The sequence below is a fragment of the Terrapene carolina genome, unplaced genomic scaffold (assembly GCF_002925995.2).
Source record: "Terrapene carolina triunguis isolate 2854851 unplaced genomic scaffold, T_m_triunguis-2.0 Scaffold42, whole genome shotgun sequence".
NCBI classification, from domain to species: Eukaryota; Metazoa; Chordata; order Testudines; family Emydidae; genus Terrapene; species Terrapene triunguis.
The window spans coordinates 19,703,509-19,725,020 of NW_020664393.1; the positions used below are offsets into that span (position 1 = coordinate 19,703,509).

Consider the following 21,512-nt stretch of genomic DNA (forward strand, 5'->3'; position numbering starts at 1 on the left):
AGAGACTCCAAAATCCTTTTACCTGTAAAGGGTTAAGAAGCTCAGGTAACCTGGCTGACACCTGACCCAAAGGACCAATAAGGGGACAAGATACTTTCAAATCTTGGTGGGGGGAAGGCTTTTGTTTGTGTTCTTTGTTTTGGTGGGAGTTCGCTCTTGGGACTGAAAGGGACCAGACATCAATCCATGCTCTCCAAATCTTTCTGAACAAGTCTCTCATATTTCAAACTTGTAAGTAAACAGCCAGGCAAGGCGTGTTAGTTTTATCTTTGTTTTCTCAACTTGTAAATGTACCTTTTACTAGGGTGTTTACCTCTGTTTGCTGTAACTTTGAATGTAAGGCTAGAGGGGGTTCCTCTGGGCTCTTTAAGTTTGATTACCCTGTAAAGTTATTTTCCATCCTGATTTTACAGAGATGATTTTTACCTTTTTCTTTAATTAAAAGCCTTCTTTTTAAGAACCTGATTGATTTTTCCTTGTTTTAAGATCCAAGGGGTTTGGATCTGTATTCACCAGGGAATTGGTGAAGAGTCTCTCAAGGCTACCTAGAGAAGGGAATTAGCACATTGGGAGTGGTGGCAGCGGACCAGATCTAAGCTGGTAGTTAAGCTTAGAAGTTTTCATGCAGGCCCCCACATCTGTACCCTAAAGTTCAGAGTGGGGAAGGAGCCTTGACAACTGGTTTAGACTAAGGACGTGTGGCTGGGTGATGACTCACCTGCATGGCACCTCCTGATGGCCATCTCAGAAATTACCTCTTTCCAGCCTGCAGTACCCTCTGCAGGCCAGTGTCTCACCTGCCGCTGGTACCATGTCCCTCCCAGACCCCGGTGCCCTCACTCTGGGTCTCCCCTCCCAAGGGAACCACCAACCCTCTAAACCCCCCTTGCCTCAGTGGCTACTACCAGTCATCATCTAGCCCCCCTCCCTGGGGCTGACTACAGTCTGTAAACCACTCATCAGCAAGGGGATTAGGACCTGCTGCCTTTGCCTATCTCTGGGCTACCCCTCTGCAGCCCCAGTACCTTTTCTGGCCTTTTTGCACGGCCTGCAGTCTCGAGTCTTACTAGGCTAGAGCTCCCCAGCTTCCTCCGCCCTTCCCCAGAAGTGCTCCACCTCAGGTACCCTTCTCAGCTCCCAGGCAGCCAGGTCCTTCTCTCTCAAGAAGCAAGAGAGAGAATGTGTGTGTGTTAGCTTTTGGCCCACAGCCCTCTTATAAGGGCCAGCTGGGCCCTGATTAAGCTGGCCACAGCTGTGGCTGCTTTCCCCATCAGCCTACCTTTTCCCAGCTGCAGCCCTCTCCAGGGCTGCTTTAACCCCTTCAGCAACACAAACTGGGATCTGGTGGGACATACTGCATCATATGCTGTAGTTGGAGTGGATGATGCCTCAAGGACCTGGAGGCCACACGGACAGTGGCCTGTTCCTTCCACAGCAGGCCCGACAGAGGTCTGAGGCATATATTGACATTTGCTGGGCATTCAATGAAAGGGGTTGTTTTCGAAGCATCTGCAAATTTAGGCATGTTTGTGAAATGTGCTTTGGACCCCATGCAGCCCATTCTTGCCAGAGCAGTAGGGGAAGGTTGCAGTGGGAGGAGCAAGACAGGTAGTAGGCCAGGTGCTGCCCACAGGCCCATGAGGGTAGGAGCAGTGTATACTTGCCACTGACAGGGCATACTTACCACTGACAGGGCCCTGAGCTAGGACCTGGTGGAGCAGGGAGGACACGGGTCCCCAGACCCACTTGCCACCCAAACCAGGGTTGTAGCCCACTCCCCTGACAGGCAACCAGGCCACACAGTCCCACAGAAGGGGCAGTTTTATTGACTCAGGCCACTAGGCCACATGATCTCACGGAAGGGGCAGTTATACTGACTCTGGCCAGTAGGGCAGCCTTGAGAGAGGGCAACCTTACTGACTGGCCATGCAGCCCTGAGAGAGGGTGGCCCTACTGACTCTTGCCGCTAGGTCATACCACCTTGCTGAGCCAGGTGGCCACACTGACTCTGACCACTAGGTGATCCACCCCGGTCGAACGGGGGAGCCACATTGTGAGAAGGGTCCGTCACCCTGACTCTGGCCATTAGGCCACACAATCTTGAGAGCGGTCATATTGACTTTTAGCACTAGGCCACACTACCCCAAGACAAGGGGTGGTCATAAGGATGCAACCACGGGGAAGTAATTACCCCACCCCACCAGGGATCGGGCACACTTGCCCTGCGACAAGCCTCTGGAGATATGAATCATGAACTCTTCTCAATGGCCTGATATTGTTCACTAATCTCTAAGGCCTTGTCTACACTACAAGTGCTTTGCCTGTGTAACTATAACATCAGAGCTCCCTCCTGTAGTGCAGCTTATGCAGATTTTTTCTGGAAGCATAGTAACACCAGCTCCCCAAGGAAATTAGCTATGCTGACAGAAAAGGCATAGCTCTCTCTATGCTGGGGGTTTTGCAAGCATAGCTATGTCTGTTTTTTTTCTTTTTTTTAAACATACCCGAGGGTGCAATAGTTCCAGAGGATAGGGGGGAAAAGCTAATGTTATATCTATTCAAAAAGGTGTAAATGGTGGACAAAGGCCAGATAGCTTGACATTGGTGTCATGTAACATCATGAAAAGGCTGACAAAAAATGCAATTAGTAAAGAATTAACAGATGGCAGCATAATTAATGGCAATCAACATGGGTTTATGCAAAATGACTTGTCAAACTTGATATCACTTTTGAATGAGATTAAAAGTTTTGTTGACAAAGGTAACTGACTGATTTCTCTAAGGTGGCTGGTTTAGTACCCCATGACATTCAGATTTTAAAGTGTTTCATTGAGCTCTTAAATGGGCTGAAAAGTGGCTGATCTCAAGAAGTGGCTCTAGGGACATTTTTAGTGAAGTCCCAAAGAAATCTTCTTAGCCTCAATCACAGCTGGTAAAGTTTGCAGATGACAAACTGATGGCACGACAAATAAGTCAAATATACAAAGCAATCTAGATTATACAGTAAATTGGACTAACTTAAATGTGTTTTTATAACAACATTTAAAGCACTACATTTAGGAATAAATGTAAGGTGAAAATTATAGGACAGAAGGACAATTTTTGAAAGTGACAAAGTCCTAGGGCTGGGTCTACTGAATTTAATTATAGTAGAACCCCTTTTTATGAACTAATTGGGGGATGGAGTTCATAACATTCTACATCTTAACGGAATAGGTACAGCACATAAATGGAACATCACTATGCTATGCTACATCACTTTCTTCTTGTCCTTCAAACCAATTTCCAATATACTGAAGACTTCAGAATCTGAAGAGATGTAGACCTATTCATCATTCCCTTTTGTTAGTGATTCTCCCCCCCCCCCCCCAAAATGTGTAAAATGGTTCAAAGAACTGGTGGTTTGTAAAATTGATAAAAATTGAAGTTCTACTATATATCAGTTCAGAACAGATTCCTAAATATAATGCAAGTATACTAGTATAAAGGAACTTTTATCTTAATGCTTATTTCCATAAATGAAATAGTAGAATTTCCTTTTCTCCCCCATTTAGTTCTAAACTTTTCAGAAGTTCAGAATCATTTTAACTAGTATTGTTATTCTGAACAAAGTCTTAGAACACAGTAACTTTGGAAGTGAATCTTGTGTTATCAGCAGTAGAAGCTGAAGTGCAGACAGCCCATATGCATGTTTAACAGTTAGCCTTAACTTACAGTGAAGAATAAAACTTCTTTACTCCATTGAGACTGCAACTTCCTTCAGTAGCTTCTTTTTCAGACCCCTACATCTCCAACTGATTTAGTATATTCAAGGCACCAGATGACAGAAATAACCAGTGGGTAAAATTTTCAGAAGTGCCTACAAACTGGGACAAATTAAATTTTCCATCCTAAAAGCACTTTCAGATATTCCATTCTCTTCCTTACCTGGCTTGAGATAGCAGTCACCTACAAACCATTCTTACACACTGTCCTCACACCAGTGCTCTTTAATTCGAGCTAATTTTAATGACTGTTCTTACTACGTAGATGGTAACAGCCTTGATTTGAGTGCTGCACTATTAATAGAGTTATAATTCTCAAACTTAACTGAAGGAAGTTTTAAAACCACATCCTTCAAAACTTCAAATTAATTGCTGTTGTGACTATTGACTAAGGTTTCATTTGGCATGTATCTGGCACAAGGGCTGTTAGAGCTTGAAATGTTATTTCAAAACTAATGAAAGCTAAAAAACCTCTAGGTATATAATACATTCACACAAGAGACAGACATGCTTAAGGGGAGGCCAAATTATTTTTATTTTATTTTTTTTAGTAACCAATTGTATTTATGGCAAAAAAGCTCTGCTCCTCCTTTTTAGGAAGTAAGCAGTGCTCAAATTGATGGGTTAGATTCTTTACTCAAATTCAAAAATTAGCTTGGTAACAAAGGGATGAACAAGAATTCCAGATATTATTTCCAGAGCAGAGAGCAACAATTCACATCTGGATGAAAACTCCATGTTTACAATGGATTGTGCCACATATTGCAAAACTTTTCAGTAGTGCATTAAGCCGTTCACAGTTGAATCTGAACCTTGAGATTAAAGAGCTGTTTTCTCCTTTCAAAATTTCACTACCTTGTGCAAATTAGTCAAGTCTTTTCAAGTGTCAAGCACACATTTAAAGCTGTCCATATTTTATATACAAAACACCTACCATTTGGGCAGTGCAAAATACATCCTTTCATAACAAAACTAAAATGTACCTCTCGAAGTATGAACAAGAATATACACATATTACATGATGTACATTATTTACACAGCCATAAAAAATATAATACAAAAGTTTGTGATTATAAGACTTGACAGTCCTTTTATACTTCATGTTGCAACAAGGCAAGTTTCAATTTCATGGATGGAGTCCTCTTTGTAACTACCCATAAATCTTGAGTTATGCTTGAACTTTTAGGAGAGTTTTTAAATGGACTGCCATCAGCTCCTTATTTTGGTCAGAATATTCAACAGTGCATCCCACCCAGTGACTGGGAGGCTTTGGAAGGACACTAGGAGATGGCGGGTCACTAAACTTTGCCCCAGCATAACTTTCTTTTTGGTTCACTTCAGTTGGAGAACCGGGTTTCTTTGATTTCACGTTTCTGAAGTTCTCAGTGTTATTAAGCGGCTTTTTCTCTTGCTTTTCAATTATCTCAGGCGACACGGAAAGTTGCCAAAAGTTACTTTCATTTTTTTCCACAGATGCGATCTTTGTGAGCGGCATGTTACATTTGCTCTTCTGCTTGTTACTCTTGGGCTGTTCACCCAGGTGTACGCTGTGAACAGGCTGGCAGTGGGGAGCGGGAGCCTTCTCAGGCTTGCCCATCTTGTTCTTCAAGAACTGCAGAGACAGAGACAGACATTCAAATAATGCAGGACTCTGCCGCTAAAGAGCAGCAGCCGGGTGCTGGAAAGCAGGGGAACGTCCCTCCGCTCGCCCAGCCAGGAGAAGCGATGTCCCTTTATCGCCCTACCGCTGTCTGTCACTCCCTCCCACTCCACGAGCCGGACGGGGTGAATGAGTCCCCGGAAGCGCAGCGCGCTTCTGGGGGGACTCGAAAGCTCCGGCCCGGACCCCGTCCAGCGCAGGCGCTGAGCGCCCCCCTCCCCATCCAGGCGGGGGCGCGGCTGTAGTGACCGTGGCAGCCGGGCGCCTCCATGGGGCGCTGCTCTCCGCACACGTCACCCCCGGGCGCGCGGCCACCAGGCTAAATCCGGCTGTTGCTGGGCGCAGCCGCCAACCGCATTGGTGGATTCCCAGAACCAATCAGCGCGAGCGGCCCCTCTTCCCTGCCCCGAGAGCGCGCGAGCGTAACGGAAACCCCCCCCCCCCCCCCGCCGCCCGAAACGGGGAAAATGGGAACCGCTCCCCGGGGCTCGCAGCCCGGACCCTCCCCATACCTCCTTCCTTACGGGCTTGCTGGGCGCCGGTCTCGGAGGAGCCGATGTGGGGGGCTCCTCGGCCGGGGCGGTGGGAACAGCTGGTACTGGGAGAGTGTGAACGTCTCCCGGGCCGGGGGCTCCCAGCGGGGCCCTTCTGCCCAGGCCAGCGCGGTGTTGTTGGTACTGCTGGTAGCGGCTCGGTAGCAGCCCCGAAGGGCTGGGCCGGATCTTTCCCTTTCTCCGCCTCACTCGCTTCAGCGCCGGCCGCGCGCTACCCCCGGGCCCCGCCAGGCAGCAGCTGGGCTGGTTCTCGCAGTTGTTGTCCCCCCGCATGAGGCGTTGGAAGAGGCTGGGGGGTAGCCGCCGGGCGTCCTCGGTGCCTGCCGAGAGCCGGGCTAGGAAGGGCGGCGGCGCCGTGGTGGTGACCATGGCGGGAGTCGGGTGTTCGGAACTGCGCAGGGGGAGAGGAGAGGGCTCGGGGACGTGGCCGCACAGCGTCCGCAGGGACTTTGTAGGCTTCGATGGTGGTGAAATCCCAGATCCGCTGCTAGGAGAACATGGCGGGGGAGTGAGAGGAACGGCGAGCAGCGCCCCAGTGTTGTTACTCGAGAGGGACACGCCCACTTCCGCCGCCGCACCAATCAACACAGCCTGGCACAGCGAGTGACACGCCTCTTTCTGGCCATGACCAATCCGAAGAGACTGAAGCCGTAATAGGACCGCCCTCGCCAATCCAGAAAGACACAAACACAGCAGGACGAGCCCTCTTCATGTCGCCTCCAATCAGAAGAGAGACAAACACAACGCGGCACGCCCCCTGCCCTCAAAACAGGCCAACCCGGAAACCGATAAGCCGAACGAGTCACGTCTTTTTTTTGGAAAGCATCTGCCAATCGGATGGGACACAAACAGAATGGATCCCGCCCCTTTCCTACACTCTAGCCAATCAAGAGAGGCATAAACATTGAGGAAACGCACGCCTCCTCGTTACAGGTCCTAGCGAGCGCGGGCACGAGCGCCTGGGGGGAGGAGGACGCGGGACGGTGGCGGTTATGGCGGAGGGGTGCCGCGTTCCTGTCGCGGAAGCAGAGGGGCCCGGACAGCAGGAGCAGCTCGGGGCCGAGCGGAGCCTGGAGGCGCTGAGCCTGGAGTGGCGAGCGACCGGCGCGGGAGCGCGGCAGCCGGGGGGTCGTAGAGCCACTATCGCCAGCGCGCTGGAGCTGGAGGGCAGCGTGCGCCGCGAGGGCCTCCTCACCCACTTCGTAGCCAGCAACCTGCAGCGGAAGATCCAGCTCAGCGCGCCCGCCGCCAGCGCCATCCCCCCCGTAGACCCCGCGGCGCTGCGGGATCTGGTGGCGCTGGCCGGGCAGGTGGCCGCTCAGGTGGATGAGCTGCTGCGCAGCGTGCACTGCGGTCTGCAGGCCCTGACCGCACTGAGCGTGGGCTGCATCCAGACCTACCGCGACGGCGTGGAGAGCCTGGGCGAGGCCGTGGACACCAGCATCCGAGCCATGTACACACTGGTGGCGCGGTGCGAGGAGCTGGACCTGGCCATGCAGCCCGTGCCGGCCTTGGCCAGGCGCATCCGTGACATGAAGGGCACGCTGGAGCGGCTAGAGGGGCTCTGCAAATAGCACCCTGGGGCGGCCGTAACCCCTCAGCCGATGGCCCACGTTGCTCAAACACCATGTGCCTAATCCAACAAGCCATCTCCAGCAGGTGCTGCTCCTTCACACACACCGCACCTCGGCATGCGGCAGCTCAGGAGCTGGTCACAGGCCCAGGATTGATACTCGGGGAAAGTTTGCCTCCCATCGAATGCACTTTATGCTCATCTGCCTTGATCTCCGAGCTGAGGGGTGGCTTCTTCCACTGCTATTTTTGTTGAATGTTTTCTTCTGAAATACCAATGAATAGTTCCACTAAACTTAAATAAAGATATTTGCTATTTTTTCTCCTCCTGTGGTTTCCACTCTCGGTAAAGACTGAGATATTTTGAGTTCTGGTCTCCTGACAACTCTTTCCATAGGTGCTACAGTCCATTTTCCTTAATATTTTTTAGGCCATTTGCGACCATCTTGTGCATGGAAACAGTTGCAGAATGGGACTCAAAGAGCCTCTAAGACTTCCTTTGGTTGAGGGAACCATGGTAGTCGGGATATACTAATTCTTTGTTTTTGCAGAACTGTTCAGAAGCATAACAGTTTAAAATCATTTACCTTTTAAAACAAACTAGGTGGCAATCCTGTTTTAAATTAGGCCATTCTGGTTGCCCCCGTGCTTTCTCCACTTCAGTTATGGGATAGTTCGAGCATCTGATATTTTACGCACTACTAGAGTTGAAAAATAACTCCATTCTCATGTAGAAGCTAAGATTCGCAGCTGTGTTAAGATGGTATGGAAAACAGGTTTTAGTTTTAACAGTTATGACAGCCACTAAATTCAGAGAACATGGTAAAGTGGTAATCAAAGAATTGGTTTTAATTAGTATTATTTCATAAAATACTAGTGCTGTATTATTGGAAAATGGGATTTTTTTTTTTGCCTGCTTTTGTAGTTAAGCAAATAATTGGATTTTAAATCTCTCACTGGTTCCTTGGAATGTAGTAAATCCTGAATATCAGACCACTGTAACTTTCTCTTGTACTTTTGTCATCAAGATAGTGTTGAACCAGTGCCCCAGCATACTGATAGGAGTTACTGTGCTGGTCTGCATGCGGCTATTAAAGCTTTCATTGCACTTTCTCCAGATCATTTATGAATAAATTGAATAGGATCGGTCTAAGGACTGACCCTTGGGGAACACCACTTGTTACCCCTCTCCATTCTGAGAATTTACCATTAATTCCTACCCTTTGTTCCCTGTCTTTTAACCAGTTCTCAATCCATGAAAGGACCTTCCCTTTTATCCCATGGCAGCTTAATTTACATAAGAGCCTTTGGTGAGGGACCTTGTCAAAGGCTTTCTGGAAATCTAAGTACACTATGTCCACTGGATCCCCCTTGTCCACATGTTTGTTGACCCCTTCAAAGAATTCTAACAGATTAGTAAGACACGATTTCCCTTTACAGAAACCATGTTGACTATTGCTCAACAGTTTGTTTTTCTATGTGTCGGACAATTTTATTCTTAACTATTGTTTCAACTAATTTGCCTGGTACAGACGTTAGACTTACCGGTCTGTAATTGCCGGGATCACCTCTAGAGCCCTTTTTAAATATTGGCGTTACATTAGCTCACTTCCAGTCATTGGGTACAGAAGCTGATTTAAAGGACAGGTTACAAACCTTAGTTAACAGTTCCGCAACTTCACATTTGAGTTCTTTCAGAACTCTTGGGTGAATGCCATCTGGGCCCGGTGACTTGTTAATATTAAGTTTATCAATTAACTCCAAAACCTCCTCTCATGACACTTCAATCCGTGACAGTTCCTCAGATTTGTCACCTACAAAAGCCAGCTCAGGTTTGGGAATCTCCCTAACATCCTCAGCCGTGAAGACTGAAGCAAAGAATCCATTTAGTTTCTCCGCAATGACTTTATCATCTTTAAGCGCTCCTTTTGTATCTCGATCAACAAGGGGCCCCACTGGTTGTTTAGCAGGCTTCCTGCTTCTGATGTACTTAAAAAACATTTTGTTATTATCTTTGGAGTTTTTGGCTAGCCGTTCTTCAAACTCCTCTTTGGCTTTTCTTATTACATTCTTGCACTTAATTTGGCAGTGTTTATGCTCCTTTCTATTTACCTCACTAGGATTTGACTTCCACTTTTTAAAGGAAGTCTTTTTATCTCTCACTGCTTCTTTTACATGGTTGTTAAGCCACGGTGGCTCTTTTTTAGACCATTTTTGTGGATTGGATGCAGATACAAATTTTGTGTCCATGCTGAGTTCTATTCCTGAGTTCTACTCCACTACCACTCAGGACACAAGATATGGCTACAAGAACCAGTTTGTTCCTACTTAGAGAGACAGCAGTCTTGTTTGCACCTTTTTCCCCTTGAATTCTCTCACTGTTACTGTAGCACCTGTGCAGCTTCACCTTTGATAACAATGGCAGGAGCATTAGTATCAACTGGCTGTTGGTGTTTTTATCACAGTGTGGTCTAGGCCTGCCCAGACCAAGTATATACAACACAGAGGTAATATAGTGGCAATTGGTCTATGCTAGTGCTAGCATTGGTAGAGTTGTGCTGGTGCTACAACAGCAATGGGAATTTTTAAGAAAAAGCTCATTGCAGATAAAAGCAGTAAATGCATAGCACTCGTAAGCATAGGGACTGCAGTCTGAAGGCAGACAGGAGAACACTAAAGGATAACTGTTCTTTTTCTGCTGTCTTAGCAGGTCCTATCTCTGATGCTGCTTTGGGGCTGCTCTGTTTCCTGATGTGGAGAAATGAGACCCAAATGTCTTAAGTGTCTTAACATGAGCAACAAACTTTCACAATCTAACCAAACAGCAACAAGAAGTTTTATTGGCTAACATCACTTGAAAATAAACAGTGCTGAAGTCAAAGTACCCATTGGCTTTGTTCCTCTTTCCTTTATGACAGCTGAGCTCTTTGCTTACTCATTTTCAGACAGGGACTTTCCTTTTAGACTCCCTCAGCTGAAAGGAGAGTAGGGGTTTTCTCTGCCTAGTTCTTGTTGGAATTTTTCATTTTCCAGTAGCTCTTTCTGTACAGAGATTGTAATGAATGATATGTATTGTTCTCTCCCCCCCCCACCCCTTTTTTTTAAACTGCTGCTAAATTATTTTTACTTCCTGTGTTGTCCAGTTCTTTGTGCCTGATAGCAATTTGAAATCTACAAGATTCTCTCTTTTATATTATTTCAAATTCATTAGTTCATACCTACTACCAAAACCCTTGTCTAGGCCCCAATTATTGCTCAACATGATTACTGCAACCTACTCTTTGTCTCCCAGACACTCACTTTAGCCCTCCTTCAATCTGACCAAATTGCTGCCAAGAAGGTGGTCTCCTTTGCTCACTATTCAGGCTTATTTATATTCAGACCCTCTTCAAGTGCCATCATTCGCTTCCTCTCACCTTCTTCCCCAACTTTAAGCTCTTTGCTTCTGCTTCCAATTCCCTGTACAGTTTAGGTCTGTCTCTCTGATCTTGTCTTTTACCCCCTGCCTAGTCCCTTCACTCTGATTAAGCCACACAGCTATTATAATATATGCTTGGAAATCATGCCCTCTCAAAGTCCAAGCAGCATAAAGATACTTTCTTCTTGTTAGGGGTTTTCATCCCCTTCCTCCCAGAGTTCATGGTGGTGGAATGAGTTCATATGAAACAATTAGAGAGGATTACAATACAAACACTTAATATCACCTTATAACATAGGGTACAGATGTTATAAGTGAGATTAGTGCATGCAGTGTCTTACAAGCATTTCATAAAATCTAAATACATTCTTATAAGCTTAACAATACTAACATACAGGTGAGCCAGACTGGGTTTCCAAATATGTATTGGCTAGTGTTCAGTTGAGGCCAATGGGTCTGCCAGCATCATACCAACTACCTGACCAGGCTGGTGATGGTGACTGAAATGCTCAGGGAGATTAGAGAGGCAACAAAAACAGAAACCCCCAAAATAATGGGGGACTTCAACTATGCCCCAATGATTGGGAACATGTCACCTCAGGATGGGATGCAGAAATCCATTAATGACTGCTTCTTGGGCAGCTAGACCTGGAACCCACTAATGGAGAGGCAATTCATGATTTAGTCTTATGGGATGCACAGCATCTGGTTCAAGATATATAGCTGAAACACTTGGTAATATCGATCATAATGTAATTAAATTTAACATCCCTGTAGGGGGGGAAAATTCCAAAGAAGCCCACCACAGTAGCATTTTACTTCCAAAAAATGAACTAAATGAAAATGAGAAGGCTGGTTAAATGGAAATTAAAAGGAACAGTCACAAGTGTGAAATGCCTGCAAGCTGCATGGAAGCTTTTGAAGAACATCACAAGAGGCTCAAACTAAATATACATCCCAAATAAACAAACAGTAATAGGGCCAAAAAATGCCACCATGGCTAGACAATCGAGTAAAAGAAGCAGTTAGTGACCAAAAGACATCTTTTAAAAAGTGGAAGTCAAAACCTACTGAGGAAAATAGAAAGGAACATAACCTCTGGCAAGTCAAGTAATAGTATAATTAGGCAGGTCAAAAAGAATTTGAAGAGCAACCAACAAAAGGCAAAAACTAAACAGCAATTTTTTTTTAAGTACATCAGAAGCAGGAAGCCTGCCAAACAAGCAGTGGGGCCGCTACATGATTGAGGTGCTAAAAGAGCACTCAAGACATGGCCATTGCGGAGAAGCTAAATTAATTCTTTACGTTGGTCTTATCACTCAAATCAGCCTCTCTATCAGATGAGTAGCAGATAACCAATGTAATATCAATTTTTTAAAAAGGTTCCAATGGTGATCTTGGCAATTACAGGCCAGTAAAGCCTAACTTCAGTACCAGGCAAATTGGTTGAAACTATAACAAAGAACAGAATTATCAGACACATAGATGAACACAATATATTGGGGAAAAGTCAACATGGCTTTTGTAAAGGGAAATCATGCTTCACTAATCTATTAGAATTCTTTGAGAGGGTCAATAAAAATGTGGAAAGCGTGATCCCATGGATATAGTATACCTAGACTTTCAGAAAGCCTTTGATAAGGTTCCTCACCAAAGGCTCTTAAGGAAAGTAATCTGTCATGGGATATGAGGGAAGGTCCATTCATGGATTAGTAAGCAGTTAAAAGATATGAAACAAAGGATAGGAATAAATGGTCAGTTTTCACAGTGGAGAGAGGTAAATAGCAGGGTCCCCCAAAGATCTGTGCTGGGACCAGTGCTGTTCAACATATTAATAAATGGTCTTGAAAAAGGGGTAAACTGCGATGTGGCAAAGTTTGAAGACAATACAAAAGTACTCAAAACAGTTAGGTCCAAAGCTAACTGCAAAGGGTTACAAAGGGATCTCACAAAACTGGTGACTGGTCAAGAAAGTGGCAGATGATGCTCAATGTTGATAAATACAAAGTAAGGCAAATAGGAAAACAGAATTCAAACTATACATACAAAATGATGGGCTCTCAATTAATTTGTTACCACTCAAGCAAGAGATCATGGAGTCATTGTGGATAGTTCTCTGAAAACATCCGCTCAGTGTGCAGTGGCAGTCAAAAAAGCTAACAATGTTAGGAACCATTAGGAAAGAGATATCTAATAAGACAGAAAATATCATAATGCCACTCTATAAATCCATGGTATGCCCACCCCTTGAATACTGCATGCAGTTCTGATCACCCCATCTCTCTCTCTATAAAAATTAGAAAAGGAAAATGCATAAGGAAATGTTATTTACCCCTTCACATAACACAAGAACCAGGGATCACCCAATGAATTAATAGGCAGCAGGTTTAAAACAAACAAGGAAATATTTCACAGAATGCACAGTCAATGTGTGAAATTTGTTGCCAGGAGATGTTGTGAAGGCCAAAACTCATAGGCATAGTTTGACTGCTATATTGGGGTGGGCAAAGTGTGCGTGTGCACATACACACACGTGCTTGCTGAAGGCAATTCCCTTGGCTCACTGGCTTTCTCCCCCGCCTGGTGCTGGGGGAGACAGGCTGGCTTAATGGGGGAGCCCCAGCTGCTGCTGGCCACTACTCTGGCACCAGCTGCTGCAGTGATGTTGCTGCTCTAGTGCTGCTGCAGCCACCTGCCTGCTGGGGCTGCTGGGGCTGCTGCTGTCAAGGGGATGCCACATGCCCGGCTCCTGCTTCCCCCCACCCATTCCCTATCCCCTTCTTTTCCCCATCCCCTCCCCCTTCCTCTCCCCACTGTCCCTGGACCCATCCCATCCCCTTCTCTTCCCCCTGCCCTATCCCATTGTCTCTTACTCCCACCCCCTTCCCCCCACCCCCGCACTCACTGTTGTACACAAAACAGGCGGGCACTAGGACCAGGAAGCGGCAGCAAGCTGCCTGGGCAGTGACCCAGAGCATAGGAGAACAGCTGCTCTGTCCCGCCCTGTGTTCCATGAGCTGAAATGTGCAGGGGTAGTAGGGTGACCAGACAGCAAGTGTGAAAAATCGGGACAGGGGTGGGGGGTAATAGGCTTCTATATAAGAAAAAGCCTCAAATATCGGGACTGTCCCTATAAAATCGGGACATCTGGTCACCCTACGGGGTAGGGGGAGGAGGAGGTGCAGTGTGGGAAGGACAAAGTCCCGTCCCCCCCCCCCCCCCCCCCCCCCGCGGAGCAGAGCAAACCCTGCAGGGTAGCTCCCCCACTTGCAGAAATTGGTGAGAGGGAGGGAAGTGTCACTTGACCACTTGTAACACCTTCCTTTGTTGGGGGGGAGGGAATGCTCCCCCTGCATTCCCCCAAACTATGACCATGCTAAAACTATAAATGGGTTCAAAAAAGAACTCGATAAGTTTCTGAAAGATAGGTTCATCAATGGCTATTAGCCAAGGTGGGCATGGATGCAATTCCATGTCCTGGGTGTCCCTAAACTTCTGACTGCTAGAAGCTGGGACTAGATGATAGGGGATGGATCACTCAATAAACTGCCCTGTTCTGTTCACTCCCAATGAAAAACGTTTGGCACTGGCCACTGTCAGAGACAGGGGTAGATGGATCATTGCTCTGACCGAGTATGGCCATTCTTATGTTCTAAGCTGTTTAAGAAAATAATGCTACTGCAGTTCTGAGTGCTATCATAAATTAAAACCTTTTATAAGGAGACAAGAAAATTAATCTAGCTGCCTAGATTTTTTTCCTGAGGATTATGTTCATGAGCACCACTTCTGATGCCTCATATGATAGGGGCAGGTGATGCAATATCTGTGAAATATGCTTGACTCCCCAGAAGAAAATTCAGTGCTGTTATCCTCCTGTGTGCAGTGCTATCTTTGGCTTTCTAAATGGAAAGTTGTCTCAATCATGTTGTTAGAATCATGAAAAAAGGTTGGGACAAGACTGATGACATAAAACTCAGTTCTGTCCCCCTACACACATATAGCTCTAAGTGATTCCATTGGAGGCCATATGGCTGTATTTATAAATTTTAATAAATATGGAACATGAAAGTCAAAGGGCAAGCCTCCCTCACCCTGGATTCCTCTCCACAAACAGTCCTCACACACTCCTGCATTGGTTCATCATAGGGTGACCTGACAGTGTGAAAAATCAGGACCCTATTTTTTTCAGGGTGCGGGGATAGTTGCATATATAAGACAAAGCCCCTAATATCAGGACATCTGGTCACCCTAGTTCACCACCAGGGACTTTATTTACAATGTGCTATACCACTCCTTGCCTTCCCACATAATGCTTTTTTAACTTGTCTCTAGGCACAAGGGAAGAGTGGTCACCTCCCTGAGAGCCTGGGTTTCTCTAGCCCTTTCTTCCTTCCTCTTTCTGCCTCTTTTTCAAGTGTCCTCAGCTGAAGAGCTGGAACACCTTGTTAACTGGTTAATAACCTAGTACTTAATTATCTCACCAATTTGGCCTGTGTGGGGACACTTACAAAGTGAACACAGTGGTGAGTCAGCTTTAGGCTACACGTTGTCTGTCAGAGTAGACAAAGAGAATATGGTAATAAAAGGAACGTTTCAAAACTTAAGAATGTAGGATTTGACAACCCAGATCAGGCCATTAGTCTACCAAATCTCATATCCTGCCTTTGGCAGGGCCAACAACTTGGTTCAGAGGAAGGTGTCCCCTCCCCCAGCCCCAGTTGCATATATTCAGCATTGTTGCATGTTGCAACACAAAAGTGCAATGTTCTACATAAAAGGCTGTATGGGAAATTATCTTCAGATAGTAATTCAGCCTCTGACCCACAATACATCTGTGTCACTGACAGCCCATCTGCTTTTTAAATAGAACCATGTCAGGGGACCTGGTTATAATCTGATTCCAGCCTATAGTGTAGATAAGATCTTGACCATATGATTGAACAGTGCTAAAACTTTGGACTATCTAAGACTTTAGAATAGCTTGGTAATAGAGTTAAGATTTAATTTACACTACAGAATAAAACTAGGTTGCAATAGGGGCCCTATAATGGTTTGAATTGTAAGACAGCCATGTCCTAAAACAGACAGGAGCATAACAAGCTGTGGATATGTTGCGTAAGTGGTAACTATACAACAGACTTTGTGAATTCTGTTTAGATCAGGGGTCTCAAACTCAAATGACCATGAGGGCCACATGAGGACTAGTACATTGGCCCGAGGGCCACATTACTGACACCTCTCCCCCCGCCGCCCTCGGCCCCGCCCCCACTCCACCCCTTCCATGAGGCCCCGCCCTGCCCCGCCTCTTCCCACCCCTTCCCTGCCCCCATTCCAACTCCTTCCCTGAAATCCCCACCCCAACTCTGCCCCCTCCCTGCCCCCAGGGGGTGCAGGAGGGGCGTGGGGTGGGGTGGGGGCTCAGGGCAGGGAGTTGGGGTGTGGGGTGCAGGAGGGATGAGGGGTACAGCAAGGGGTCAAGGTGCAGGGTGCGGCAGGGGGCTCAGGGCAGGGGGTCGGGGTGCAAGAGGAGTGTGTGGTGCAGCAGGGGGTTCAGGGCAGGGGGTCGGGGTGCAAGAGGAGTGCAGGGTTGAGCAGGGGGATCAGGGCAGTGGGTTGGGGTGCAAGAGGAGTGCGGGATGCGGCAGGGGGTTCAGGGCAGGGGATTGGGGTACAGGAGGGGTGCGACATGGGGCTCAGGGCAGTGGGTTGGGATGCAGGAGGGGTGCGGGGTGAGGCAGGGGGTCGGGGTGCAGGGTATGGCAGGGGGTCGGGGTGCAGGGTGCGGCAGGGGGCTCAGGGCAGGGGGTTCGGCTGCAGGAGGGGTTCAGGGGGCAGGATCTGGCCCAGTGCGTACCGGGGGCAGGGCAGGCTCCCTGCCTGTCTGCCCTGCCCCCGCAAGAGGCTGGAACATGGGAAGGGGGGGCGGAGGGGCTGTGCGTTTCTGTTGCTTGAGGCACCACCTCCAGCAGCTCCCATTGGCTGCGGTTCCCCGTTCCCGGCCAATTGGAGCTGCTGGGAGCGCTGCCTAAAGTAACAGCCACACACAGCCCCTTCGCCCCCCCCTTCCCCAAGTTCCAGCCTCTTCCCAGAGCTGCGCAGGGCAGGGCAGGCAGGCAGGCAGGCAGGGAGCCTGCCCTGCTCCCGGTGCTCGTCCGGCCGCTCTGGTAAACACTGGGAGACGGGGGGCTGCAAGGGGCTTGTGGGCCACAGAAAATCACCCCATGGGCCGCATGTGGCCCACGGGCCGTGTGTTTGAGACCCCTGGTTTAGATCATGTTCAAAATTACACTAAAAGAGCCTTTTAGTTCATCCAGCATGACAGAAACTTGTGTTTTAAGAGACTTTGTAAGGAAAAAAAATCACCTGCATTCTTTGTATTGTGTTGTACAGCTACAATTCAAATGGAAAAAATCATGATTAACCAGTGGGTCATAATAAAAATGTAAAATCATTTTATTAAATATTTTTAGTACCTGTCATCAAACATTCTAAAGATTTCCAATCCAAACAAAAGCCAGGCTCTGCAGCATTTTGGTGAAGCATATTTTCATTGTCATATACATATGTATATAAAAATACTATATTTGAACCTAAAATTGATCAAGATGACTGAGCAGGTCACTATGTGAAGTAAAAGCTATGCAGTATATTTCCTGTATGTATTAATATAAACCAGAAGTGAAATTGCATAATTTGCTGATGACTACTGGCATTTACGTAGTGTTTTGGAAATTCTTGATTGCAACATTCATTTATCAGCAGATGAAGGTTTGCTGTTGTGAAACCAAGCATAGACTATTTTTGGCCTCACTTATTTACGACCTAAGTTTTAAGATTGGGAGAAACAGACTCTCCTAGAAATAATTAAGTTAGTTAGATTGTGCTGCCAGCTTTCATTGTCAGGAGAGACAAAACAGGAACTGGGATAAAACTCAGTTTATTTCCGTATGTGTTTGTAAGTGAAACCACATAACTTGGATATGCTGCTGGCACCAATTTGCATAACACTTTGGAAATTCCCGAAGTAAGACACAAACGTTTCAGGGGCTGGACATACTTAGTCAGGAAATCCAGTCATACCATTATGCAATATGTATTTATTGGAATGACTAGTCACTACGCATGCCTAGATTGCATATCTTTAGTTATTAACTCTCTGTTCTATGTAAAGAGCACCCAGTTGAAACAAACATATGAAAAGTCTGATCATAGTCTCTCTACTCCACTTCTTTCAATTAGTGAGGATTTTTTTGTGTCGCTTACCTTTTCTTTCCTTATTTGTTCTGTTGTGGAGCACCACAACAGAACCTTTGTTCTATTCCTATCAGAGCTGCTTATATAGTGTGATATTTTTCAAAGTACTGTTCTATTGGTATTTTTGCAATGTCTCTGAGGAAAGTATATCAATAAAAGGAGATGCTTTGCAAATACATGATGTTGAAAAGCCTTTGTACCACTCATCTCAAATAGTAACTTTATTTTTAAATTAGTTCAACTTTGGCCAAAACTAGGTACTATCTCTTGAAAGCATAATGCTTGTTGTGGGATATCTGCAGGTCTGGGAACATACCAGGGAATCACTGCAGGGGTGGCTGTATTCAGGGCAGGAGAGGGCCAGGGAACCTGCAAGGGAGGCAATAAATGGATCTAAGCCTATATAGAAAAGCTAGTGAGAGTATAGCCCGGCTAGGCATGTCTCAGTTTGTAAGTCTCTCCCTTTACTCATACTGGCCTATGCCAGTTAACTGGCAGTACTGTGTGGGGAGGGGATGGCAGCCCTTTGACCAAATGCTCACTGCTACTACTATCGCCTGTAAGTTTAGAAGTTACTTTCCTTATCTCTGAGGTGACTAAGGCCTGGTGTTTACTACAGAGTTAGGTCAACCTAAAACAGCTTATGTTGACCTAATTGTGTCAGTGTACACACCACAGTCTTGTCCTGCCGATGTAAGTGCCCTAATACACCGACATAATAATTCCACCTCCACTAGAGGCATAGGGCTTATGTCGGTGTAATTAAGGCGACGCAGTGTCTGTGTAGATACTGCATTACTTACATTGGCTGTTGGCTGTCTTGTCAATTTCACAGTTCCATATTGCTACCCGGAGGCTCCCTGCTCAGGGAGCAGAGAAGCACGGGTGCTGCCCCCCACTCCTGGCTGGGAGCAGGGAACCAAGAGCCCGGGGGAGAGGAGAAGGGACAGCTGGGCTCCCAATGTGGAGGTGTGCAGTGCTCAGAGCCCTGACTCTCAGCCCCCCACACTGCCCCTCTTCAGTTGATAGAAGCGCTCCTGATGAGGACGCACACCACCGACAGAAGGAGGGTAGTGCGCAGTAATTACTGCTGAGGCTGTAAGTAGACCTAACATAAGTTGACTTAAGTCTGTAGTGTAGACATGCCCTAAGTGAGATTGTCCCAGTTGAAGTCACCACATCTATTTGTGGTTAAATTAAGCCAAAGTTGATTTGACATAGTATAGAAAACAAAGTGAAAACCACAAACAAAAGTTAAATAGATGATAAATATAACTAAACTAACCCCTGCAAAAGGTGCGCTATCCCTTGTTAACTGATCATTTTGAGAGACAGAATTTCTCTTTGCCTTAACAAGCTGTCACCTAGCATTCCAGCATTTGTATCTGAGGATTTTTCTACACTACAAAATGCTCCCTATGCTAGCAATGGGTGTCAGCAACTAGTACAGCTGAACATAGCTGTAAGTGCAGATCAGGACAAATCATGTACAGCACCATTTGAGTATTGAAACAGGTTTTAACCATGGTTTGCTGACCATGATTTGTCCACAGGCCTTGTCTACATGGGAAAATTTTAATATAATTATATAGTATAATGCCCTGTGTGGACACTCATATTCTAACATAAGAATAGCTTTTGGCAGTTGAGTTTAAAACCCTTCCCAAGAAACATAAGCAACCCTCTCCTCCAGAAGGCCTTCCCCACCTAACCTTCTTATATTGGAATAAGAGTGTTCGCACTGTGGGTTATATCAGTTTAGCTGTATCTGTTTAAATTCACACTTTAGGTTATATGGAAAAAAAACTCTCCTAGGCAGACAGAGCATCAGCTGCACTTGCAGTTAAAACTATATGCAGCACCAGTTCAACCCCACCACCTGCCAGAAACTGATTTTTTTCTAGCGCAAGCAAGAATGGAAAGTTTGTGTGGGCCAAAAGGGATGTCTCATCTTCTCTTTCCACCCTTTGTCTGAAGATATGCTTTTTCTCCTTTGATGTGGTAATATAGTTTTTATCTAAGTCAGTGCATCATTTAAAAGACGAAATATGGTAAAACAATACTGAGCTTCCTATTTTAAGCCAGGATGCCCTTGAATATAATCAAGGTTTTAGTCATACTGTTGTATGTTAATTCTGATTAGGGATGTAAATAACATGTAAAAAACCTAACTGTGTAACCAATTTAAATTATATCGGTTAAACGGTTAAATGTTTAACTGGGGAACTGGGGGGTGGTGCTGCAGCACCCCCATGTTTTACGTGGGATTCCACTGCTGCTCCACGCTGGGGATCCCCAATGCCGCCCTCCCCCCCCGCTGGGGATCCCCGCTGCTGCTGGCATCCTGGCTGCCAGCCCAGCCGCCAGGGTCCCGGCTGCCAGCCCCACGGCCAGAATCCCAGCTGCCGACCCCACCGCTGGGATTCCACTGCCGGCCTCGTGCTGGGGATCGCCGCTACCACCCCATGCAGGGGATCCCTGTGCCCGGGGATCCCCACTGCTGCTGGTGTCCCTGGGTGCGGGGACGGAAGCAGAGTCCCGGCAGCGGGGCTGGCAGCCGGGATTCCGGCCGTGGGGCTGGCAGCCAATACCCCTGGTGTGGGGCCGGCAGCTGGGACCCTGGGCGCGGGGCTGACAGCGGAGTCCCTCTGGAGGGGCCAGCAGCCAGGACCCTGGGCACAGGGCTGGCAGCCAGAACCCTGGGTGCAGAGGTGTGTGTGGAGGCAGCTGGGACTCCAGGTGTGCTGAGTGGCAGCTGGGACCTCGGGCGTGTGGGGCGGCAGCAGAACTGAAACCGAAAAGCATCAAGTTTAGCAGTTAACCGGTTGAATTTTACATCCCTAATTCTGATATTCCTTCTTTCCCTGTTCCATTGTTTATTTGAATATTAATCTGCATTTAATAAAATATTGAATGTCTCCTAAGTGTGACCTTTTGATGTTATGCATAAACACTCATTAGCATGTTTTTCTTATTCCTCTTTAAAGTAATACATATAGGACCCGATTCAGTTAACTTCAGTGGTCTTTTGACCAGACCCATAGAGTCCCTGACACAAAGTAACTATTACAAATCAACCCTTACAGATCCATATTATACAGAACAGTAAAATATTAAGTTCACTTTAGTGGATACAATTCAGAATGGGTAGAAAAGACCTCAGCCATTACAGAGATGAAGAAAGAGCCTGTTCAGGAGCCGTATCAAGGAATTTCTGCAGGTTAAAGGCAGATAAGGAATTATTCACTAACACAAACAAACCAACCAACAATGACCATGTTATTGAAAGG

General features: G+C 46.6%; 2 protein-coding genes across 2 annotated transcripts; one reads left to right on the top strand and one right to left on the bottom strand.

Annotated features, from left to right (window-relative positions):
- Positions 1 to 2,702: 2,702 nt before the first annotated feature.
- PNRC1 (proline rich nuclear receptor coactivator 1) lies at positions 2,703 to 6,502 on the bottom strand. The gene is made up of 2 exons (XM_024202738.3): positions 5,937 to 6,502; positions 2,703 to 5,376 (listed from the first exon to the last, which is right to left on the bottom strand). Exons 1-2 carry the CDS (start codon positions 6,345 to 6,347, stop codon positions 4,933 to 4,935), a joined length of 855 nt encoding a protein of 284 aa, XP_024058506.1. The 5' UTR covers positions 6,348 to 6,502; the 3' UTR covers positions 2,703 to 4,932.
- A 128-nt stretch (positions 6,503 to 6,630) lies between these two features.
- LOC112108556 (BLOC-1-related complex subunit 6-like) lies at positions 6,631 to 7,872 on the top strand. The gene has a single exon (XM_024202739.2). The coding sequence runs from the start codon at positions 6,971 to 6,973 to the stop codon at positions 7,550 to 7,552; it is 582 nt and encodes a 193-aa protein (XP_024058507.1). The 5' UTR covers positions 6,631 to 6,970; the 3' UTR covers positions 7,553 to 7,872.
- Positions 7,873 to 21,512: the final 13,640 nt, after the last annotated feature.

What these genes read in the sequence shown, in the direction of transcription:
- PNRC1 (XM_024202738.3), bottom strand. Translation starts at nt 6,347, where the DNA reads ATGGTCACCACCACGGCGCCGCCGCCCTTCCTAGCCCGGCTCTCGGCA. An exon ending in GCAAGCCCGTAAGGAAGGAG is followed by an intron (nt 5,377 to 5,936) that starts GTATGGGGAGGG and finishes CTGTCTCTGCAG; the next exon opens with TTCTTGAAGAACAAGATGGG.
- LOC112108556 (XM_024202739.2), top strand. Translation starts at nt 6,971, where the DNA reads ATGGCGGAGGGGTGCCGCGTTCCTGTCGCGGAAGCAGAGGGGCCCGGA.